The following is a 9482-nucleotide window of genomic DNA, read 5'->3' on the forward strand; positions in this document are numbered from 1 at the left end:
ATTAAGCGCTGCTGTACAAATTTTCAGAGAAAACAGCTACCTTTCCTCATACCCTAGCCACAAAAATGGCTATCAAACACTTTGTCTCTAAACCTGGAATGGTGTGTGGATGGTGCTGTTCCTTGGCTGAGTAGATAGGGCTGTTGAGTTCTTCATGTGTAGTAATGCGCTGTAAGATGTTTAGTCTAAGTGGCCGTTCAGGAAGGAAAGGGGTTCCTCATCAAACAGGATAAGAAAGTCCAGGGGATCCTTGTAAAATAAATGCTCCGTGGCATGAAGGGGCTACAGTGAGAAGGGGGGATTCAATAAGATTGCCTCTTCCCTCTTCTTCTGGTGGAGAGCAATGTTCCCTCTAAGCTGTGGAGTCTTGTGAGCAAAAAATCAACTTGGTGAGCTACTGGCATTAAAGTTGAGAGCGAACGATTCGGCTACTGCATAAATCAGTTTGCTTTGGAGCCATCCTTTCTGAGCTAAGACAAAAATGTGTGAGCCGGAGGCTAAAAAACTGTGAGCTAGCTCACACTAACTCAGCTTAGAGGGAACAGTGGTGGAGCGTCAATGGAAGAGGGAAAGGAGGGAATTGCACTTTATTCCCCTCCTTTCTGCAGCACTTAAGGTGCATGTTGCATATGAGGATCTCCTGACACCCAGCAGAGGTATTCCTGGGCATTCTTGGGGCTGCTGGGAAAGGAAGATGGGAACAATGTGCCCCTGCAAGGTCCTTCTGCTAGCACTTCCCTGTTGAGTCTCATGAGGTTTTCTGTTCTCAAAAGTCTATTATTTATTTTGCAGACTGCTCACCCAATAAGACTTATTTTGACTGCAACGACATTGCCTCTTGGTCTTCCCAAACACCAGTACAGCTTAGCTGCCAGACCCTGGGCGCCGCTCATGTATGTATCCGTGACTACAGCTTAGCTTCCTCATCCCCCTTGTTCAACAACTGATGTAATTAGCATGAAACTCATACTCTGATTCCAAGGATCTTTGCTAACTTCTTTAAAATCAAATGGGGATATTTTCTAATGAATGTGCTTTTGCAGCCTTGGAGGAACAAATGTTTGCAGTTTTATGTCACCTATTCTTGATCACTGTCTGTAGTTGTTGTTTTTTTACTTCGCTAATATTGTTCCTTTACATTACTGCCCTTTCTCGGACACCTATAAATAATGCTCTCTTTCATCACATAATATCGGATTCATTGAACAAACATTAATTTTGAATGTGGTGTTATACTCCCCTCCTAAAGATAATCCTCAGGCCCACCAAAATGATGCAAAAGGAAAAATAAAATGCATCAGAAATAGATACAGGCTGATTTCACACAATGAGCGGTGCCGCCGTCACACCTCCCTTTGCTCCGTTTCCATTGGACAATTTCCCACTCGAAGCTGCACCATTGTCATGCCTCCCTTCGCCCTGTTTCCATTGGTCAATTTCCCACTCGAAGCCCCGCAACCACATTTTGACCCACGGCGTTGCCCGATTTTCCCCGCCGTTTTGTGACCCTCAAAAAACAGGATCACGAAACCGCAGGGAAAATCGGGCGAAGCCGCGGGTCAAAATGTGGCTGCGCAGCTTCGAGTGGGAAATTGACCAATAGAAGCGGGGCAAAGGGAGGCGCGACCACGGTGCAGCTCTTGTGTGAAATCGGTCAGGAAGATTCTAAGCAGGCAAATTATATTAGGTTCTCACTTTACTGGGCCAATAATGGTAACAATCGGTAATGAACCTTGGGTAGTAAACCTGAGTCTGATTTGGCTGTCTAAAAGGACCTTGTTAAATATAATACAGTTTATGGATTCTGTTCGACCACCATGTAGTGATGTCTCATGAAGTACAAATGTAATGTTATTATTTCTTCTCATAGTTCCAGACAGAGTGTATCTCAGGGTGTGTATGCCCCAATGGATTGATTGATGATGGCAGAGGGGGATGTGTTGAAGAAGAGGACTGCCCATGTATTCATAACAAAGAGTTTTATGCCCCTGGAGAAAGAATAGATGTGGACTGCAATGAATGGTATGACCTTCTTTTACGATTGACTCATATTCATAGCAGCAGCAATACAAGGAGTTGAGATTCATAAAGTCAAAGAGTGAGTTAAGCATTGTACAGAATACGTAAGTGTTACAGCCCCTGCCCTTCATAATGCTGTTGTAAGTATATGCAGGGGTCATTTGGTAGAAAAAGAGGTGCAGGAGCTCATTAGCATAACTCATTAGGATAACTTATTTGCATTTGCCACACCCCCTGACATCACCGGAAGTGTATCAGAAGGCAACACCCACTGCAACTTACCTGGCTGCTTCTTGGTCCTCATGGCCCGGGGCTGCTGGGAGCAGGGGGTGGGGCTTGTTGCATGTGCCCACCCCCTGGGCTCTTTACTGCCGGAGTTCCACTCCTGTGCGCTCCCGCAGGAAATGGCCCCTGGGTATATGAACCCTTGCAGGGGGGGGGGGGAAAGATGACAGTTCTATTCAGGGTTCAGCATAAAAGCTCAGAAACTAGCTGAGTGGCTCTAGGAGTATGTTGCCAAACGATTTCCCCCCCCCCCCAGATTTATATTCCATCCTCCCCACAAGTGGGTTCAGGGCGGATCACAGGGCCATTTGGCATCACGATATAAATAAATAATCAGATTAAAATAGTTAAGAACAATAATTTCAAGCAGATTTCACTATTTGTTTGTGTCCACAATCTCCAGAGCTGGTGTTGCTGGGTCTCTGGGGTCTACTTGATCTGGGCCACATAGAGATGGTGGACGTCAGCAGGGGGAGGCCAACTTTATCACTGGATGCCCATCACCTCAACCAAAGCCCTGGTGGAACAGCTTAGTTTTACAGGCCCCACAGAAGAGCAGTAGGTCCCGCAGGGCCCTGATCTCATGCAGAAGCATGTTCCATCAGGCTGGGCCCAGGCCCAGGCCCTGGTTGAGGCTAAATGGACATCCCTTGGGCCAGGGACAACCAGCAAATCTTGATCAGCAGAGCGCAAGGCTCTCTGGGACACCTATGGGGAGATGCGGTCCCTCAGATCTGTCGGTCCAAGGCCATGCAAGGCTTTACCAATACGTCGAAGCAGATCCAGTACTCTATTGGTAGATAGTGCAATTGGCGTAGCACCGGCTGAACACGCACTTGCACGGGCAGCACCGTCATCAGGCATGCCACCACATTTTGCACCAGCTGGAGTTTCTGGATCAGCCACAAGGGCAAGCCCGTGTAAAGCTAGGACGTTTGCTATGCCCTACGTAACTTGCCATTTCTGCTCTCTAGAAATGAGAGTGATATATTTAGGTCATATAAAAGGCCCTCAAATGAATCACCCCAAGGGCTCTTGGAGCCCGCATTGTAATTTAGGTGGTCTGTAAACAAATAATAACAGGTTGTGGAGGCAACTGATCCAGAGTGATTATGTCACTTCCTGCTCCATGACTACCATCTTGATATATCATTATTCATATTTTACAAACATGGCATGGAAAGATCTTCATTAAAGCAACTCTGAACCAGCTCCATTAGTTATGGAAGAATCTTCCATTTCTGTTTCAAGAAAATGATAGTCTCTTTCAGTAGTCAATTAACAATATCCACGAAGCAAAGGCAGCAGCATCAGATAGCTTTGGAACTGTGGGTACAACTAGCTAGTGATAGGCTGATTAAATGACTCATATTTAATCTAAAGAGTATATTTACTCTTATGAGTACTGATTGGCAAACAGAACATATGTGATAGACTAAGTGCTAAATTGGTTGCACAGTTTGCTCTGCAATATAACATTAAAGAACAGAGACAGAGACTTGGTCTTAACCATTCCTTTCTTTTTTGATACTCTCTAGTACTTGTCAAAATGGAAACTGGGCTTGTACCCAATTTGTATGTCATGGGGCATGTATCATTTATGGAAGTGGCCATTATATCACCTTTGATGGAAAATACTATGACTTTGATGGAAACTGTGAATACATAGCTTCCCAGGTAATATTGTTACACTTATATCTCCATTGCATTATGAATTATTATTTAAGATGCCTATTGGTTGGCTCCTATTTCATCCCCATGAATCAAAACCTACGAAATCATGGTACCTCGTATGGCATATGGTTAGATTACATCTGAATCTGATGCATGTTACAGTTCTGCTTACTACCTGCTGAATGATGAATGGCTCAGCCAGATTGACTTGGTCATCCATATCCTGGGTCTAAGGAGAAGGAGTTAGGTGCTCCGAATCCAAATGGTGACTTACTCACCCAGGATGACTTGGTCATCCATACGACGGATCTGGGGAGAATGAGGCAGATGCACTGAATCCATGCTCCTGAAACCTGTGAAACAGATGGTGAATGTGGCAATCTTCATTTTTAACACTGTAGCTCCAAACCGTATCAATCAATCAGTTTATTACGGTCAAAGACCCATCAGACAGCATACAGAATCAAAAACAGTCTCTAGATTATCGTAAGACATTACAGAGAGGGGGGAAAAACAAACAACCAAACAAACATCTCAAGGAGTATTAAGGAGATGCTTATGCTTTGTAATTGCAATAAAAAGAAATTTAGTAACATTCCTTGAAATAGCCATGGATTTGTCCTCCAGTAAGTATTTCAGCAAAAGTTCCTCAGACTGGATGACTAATTGTCCTTGAAATCTAAATGACCTTAATAAAGGCGTAATTAAAAGGGCCCTTTCTTCTGCATAGTGAGAGCAATGAAATAATATATGGGGGAGGGTCTCTATTGACTCGGAAGGGCATGAGCAAAATCTCAGATGTCTGGGGATACGTTGAAATCTTCCGGAAAGAACTGCAGATGGAATAGTGTCAAATCTGGCTCTGGAAAAGGCCCATCTATGATTTGGGTTGGAAATATTAGCTAGGTATAAAGGAGCAGACATTAAAGTTTTGAATTTCAGAGATTTGTAAAAAGGCGGAAGTGCGGCATAAGCTGTTTGTAACTCAATATCTCTGAGACGTTGGTAAACAGTGGTTTTTGCCCTAGCATAGCCGCTTCCCAAAAGTTGGTACGGGTCTAATCCTAATGTTCTCAGTTTGTTAATGGCTCTAGTGGACCGTATCAAGATCATCACTGGTAATGCAGTGACAGCATCATGCCAGCCGTTAGAGCACCAAATCCTCATGGCCTGAACACTCTGAGAAGATGATTACATGTGAAAGATGTTAAGTTTGCTATGGATATGAATATTCTGCTTAGCCATTGTAATTTATTTTTATTCCTATGGTTTTATACTGCTGGCTAAGCGCCATAACAATAAAATTCATTCATTCATTCAATATTCTGCTTGGTTTTTTTTTTTGCTTAGATTTGTTTATCTTTTCCATTCCCACTAGGATTACTGTGGCCGCGAACGACACCACGGATCGTTTAGTATCATCACAGAGAATGTCCCATGTGGAACCACTGGAGTTACCTGCTCCAAAGCCATTAAAGTATTTCTAGGGGTACGTAGCAGCATTTAAGTGAACAGACCTGGAAATAAATTGCACAGAGCCTGTAGTAGAGAACCAAGCCACCCTGTGTAAGGTCAAGCCAATTAGGAAAAGTTTTGCGTTCATACTCAAATTCTTATTTGTGAAAACAATATATTTATATATATATAATGCTTCTCATAAAGCCTTTTATGTATCTGTAATTTAGAGTACTGAGCTAAAATTGGAAGACAAAGAGATAGCAGTAATTACGCGGGACCTTGGCAACCATGTGAAATACCTGACTCGTAAAGTTGGACTGTACCTTGTTGTTGAAGCTAGCAATGGTGTTATGCTCATTTGGGACACGAAGACTACTATTTTCATCAAGCTGACACCAAACTATAAAGTGAGTGATTCTGGAATGTCTTGCCTAATTCTATGGAAGGTTTGCTACTAAAAGATGAATGCAATTAAAAAGATATATGTATTGCTTGCTTTAATAGTGTTTCTGCAGCACATGTGCCTTGCTATATGGATGCCACTGTGTGCTTTATTGGTTTGGTATTCCATTATATTTTTGTGATGTAATGGTTCACTCTACAGAAGTTTTGCATATTCATTTGATACATTTTAAGTATGTATAGCAAATATTTTAAAACTAAAAAAAAAATGAATCCTAAGGGGGCAACCTTGTCCCTTGCCTATTTTTGTCACTCTGCAGCATACACACAACTGTGCACAAAATTCCCTTATTGCTGCCACTGTTCATTGCTGGCTTCCTTCTCACATGCAAAGAGCTGTGCTCACACAAGCAATTTCATAGGCAGGGCTACTTGCAAGGCCTGGATTAGACTGTGCATATTTTCTGAATATTAACTTGGCACCTCCCCCCCAAAAAAATCCCTACATCCAGTAATATCCGTAATTAATAATACTGGGAAAACAGGACAGATCAAATTCTTTATTGTACATTTTTTTGAATGTTTTCCTCGACAGGGCAAAGTTTGTGGCTTATGTGGTAACTTTGATGACAAGGCTAATAATGACTTCACAACGAGAAGCCAAGTCCAAGTAAACAATGCACTGGATTTTGGAAATTCATGGAAAAGGGATAGTGCATGTCCAGATGTGGATGTAGACATCGAGCCCTGTGACCAAAAACCTCATCGTAAATCCTGGGCAGAGAAGGAGTGTGGCCTCATTACAAGTGAAGTTTTTGCAGTATGCCATCCCAAGGTTAGTGTTGTCGCTTGCTGCTATCCATTATTTTGCTACAGTACACTATTGTCATGTGAGGGCATACAAACAATTTGCCAAATGGTGTCAAAATAGGTTATCTTGGAAAAAACAGAACCGGAACCAGACCAAGAGAATTAATGCAAAAAATGGAATTTGCTAGCCAGTTTTGTGTAGTGGTTAAGTGCGCAGACTCTAATCTGGGAGAACTGGGCCTCATGATCCAGTCTTTCTTAGTAAGAAAGCAATATGAACTATTTTAGAGGAGGAATAACAACAAGCCAGTGAGGTGGATTAGACTGAGAGTGTATGTCCAGACCAAGTTCACCCAGCACATTCCCTTTGTAGGAAGTTGTAGTTATTTCTCTGGAAAATACTATATTTTTGTAGACAAACAAACAGCCCTCAGTCTGTGTTGGGATGCCTTCTCATGTTCTTCACCAGCACATGAAGCACATGAAGCAACTTATGTACAAAAGCTCACAATGCCCAGATGTTTTATGTTTTTCCTTGAGTCCTATGCTCAGAACACTGAGCATGAGATTTTTATAATGAATGCCAATAAATCAAAAGTAGGTTTGCAGCTTACAGATACACACCTGAACAGCATACTCAAGATTACTACAGCAGACTTTTTGATGCAATAATTCAGAGCAAGAGGTGTCAGTTATCAGGTTCTGTTAAACAGACAAAATATTGCAAGAGTGCTAATGTTTTAAGCATGTTTTATTTAAAGTTTTAAAAAATCTTTAATTGTGTTTGTCTGTGTCCTTTATAAAGTTTATGTCTTCGCTACCTGGTATTACATTTTATGACACACATGGCCCGGCCCAACACAGTCTCAATTATGTAAGAACCGGCCCTCATAACAAATGAGTTCGACACCCTTGAGCTAGTGCATGTTGTCCCTGAGCAAAAATGGAGGGAGAGTTGCCTTATCCAAAATTTATAGTCCTGGGGTACATATGGAACTCCCATTCCTCCTCCTTCATTCTCTGATGCCTTATTTTGATAAATATTGTCAGATTTTTTTAAAAAAAATGTTGAAATGCTCTGCATATAGAATCATACAGTTGGAAGGGACCTCAAGAGTCATCTAGTCCAACCCCCTGCACAATGCAGAAAATTCACAAATACCTCCTCCCCACATACCACCAGTGACCACTGTTCCACGTCCAGAAGATGACAAAAAAAACCTCCAGGATCTCCAGCCAAACAGGCCTGGAGAAAAATTGCTTCCTGACCCCAAGTGGCAATCAGCATTTCCCTGGGCGTGTAAGAAAGGGCCACAAGAACCAAGCACTGAGGCAACCCTTCCTGCCCTCCCTCTCATGATCTGCCTAAGTTCACAGAATCATCATTGCTGACAGATGGCCATCTAGCCTCTGTTTGAAAACCTCCAAAGAAGGAGAGCCCACCACCTCCCGAGGAAGCCTGTTCCACTGAGGAACCACTCTGTCAGGAAGTTCTTCCTAGTGTTTAGCCGAAGATTCTTCTGATATAATTTCAACCCATTGGATCTGGTCCAACCTTCTGGGGCAACAGAAAACAATATAAAATCAAATTTTTTGCTTTGGACATACCAAATGCTACTAGCCTGCCTAACTGTGCAGTTCTAAGGAGAGTGATACCCTTTTGAGCCAATTAACTTCAGGGGACTTAGAAGGGTATAACTCTGTTTAGAAGTGCACTGTTAGAGATTTCTGTCCAAGATGGGAATTGGTGAAAAGCTGATAGGGGTAAAAATGTTCTTACATTCTTGCTGCCTCTGTTATATGAGTGGGGCATGTATTAATGTGCCAAGGATGTTCCACAAACATGCCCAGTAACATTCCGGTGTACTGACAATCATGAGATTCACGGTCGAAGATCAAGGTGGATAAAGGATTTTGTTTTAGGACAGAGGATTGGAATAGGTTATCCACTGATACCATATATAGATCTATCACAGCCCTTTGGTTTTGTGATTTCCTAACAGGTAGATCCAAAGCAATTCTATGAAGCTTGTGTCCATGATGCATGTGCCTGTGACTCTGGTGGGGACTGTGAATGCTTCTGTACTGCAGTTGCTGCCTATGCACAAGAATGCATCAAAGCTGAAGCTTGTGTATTCTGGAGGACTCCTGATATATGCCGTGAGTATTATATCTATATATCTAATACCGAAAGGCGCCCCCTGTGTGCGGATACCTAAATCCGCGCACCGGGGGAACCTGGGGGGAGGGAGAGTTTTGTGCACACTTGGGACGGTCCCCAGGTGTGCACAAAAATCTAAAAACTCAAAAAAAATATTGGGGGGATACTTAAATCCCTCCAAAAGTGCAAGAGCGTCCCGTCCGCATGCGCAGGGAATGCTCTGCAGACGGTCTCGCCGCCTCCTCTTCCGAGCCAGCGGCCCAGCCGGCCAGGCAGGCAGCCGGGGCCCAGCGAGGCCCGGGCGCCGGGGCTCGCTTCGGATAGGGGGGAAGAGACGAGCGAGGCCCGGTGACTGCAGCCACCGGGGCTCGCTTTGGAGAGGGGGGAAGAGACGAGCGAGGCCCAGCGACTGCAGCCGCCGGGGCTCGCTTCGGACGGGGGGAACAGACGAGCGAGGCCCGGTGACTGCAGCCGCCGGGGCTCGCTTTGGAGAGGGGGGACGGGACGAGCGAGGCCCAGCAACTGCAGCCGCCGGGGCTCGCTTCGGATGGGGGGAAGGAGATGAGCGAGGCCCGGCGACTGCAGCCGCCGGGGCTTGCTTTGGACGAGGGGGACAGACGAGCGAGGCCCAGCGACTGCAGCTGCCGGGGCTCACTTCGGACAGGGGGGGAGA

At 44.1% G+C, this 9482-nt stretch overlaps 1 protein-coding gene across 1 annotated transcript in view; it reads left to right on the top strand.

Moving 5' to 3' along the window:
* The window catches only part of MUC2 (mucin 2, oligomeric mucus/gel-forming), a 111234-nt gene that overhangs the window by 33896 nt on the left and 67856 nt on the right, over nt 1-9482 (top strand). The window contains exons 16-22 of the mRNA XM_015412952.1: nt 793-893; nt 1871-2022; nt 3843-3981; nt 5357-5467; nt 5664-5843; nt 6434-6677; nt 8656-8808. Coding sequence (XP_015268438.1) covers nt 793-893; nt 1871-2022; nt 3843-3981; nt 5357-5467; nt 5664-5843; nt 6434-6677; nt 8656-8808 — 1080 coding nt within the window. The remainder of the gene's footprint in view (nt 1-792; nt 894-1870; nt 2023-3842; nt 3982-5356; nt 5468-5663; nt 5844-6433; nt 6678-8655; nt 8809-9482) is intronic.

This window comes from Gekko japonicus, unplaced genomic scaffold, assembly GCF_001447785.1.
Source record: "Gekko japonicus isolate JY-2015 unplaced genomic scaffold, Gekko_japonicus_V1.1 scaffold2018, whole genome shotgun sequence".
Classification (NCBI taxonomy): Eukaryota; Metazoa; Chordata; class Lepidosauria; order Squamata; family Gekkonidae; genus Gekko; species Gekko japonicus.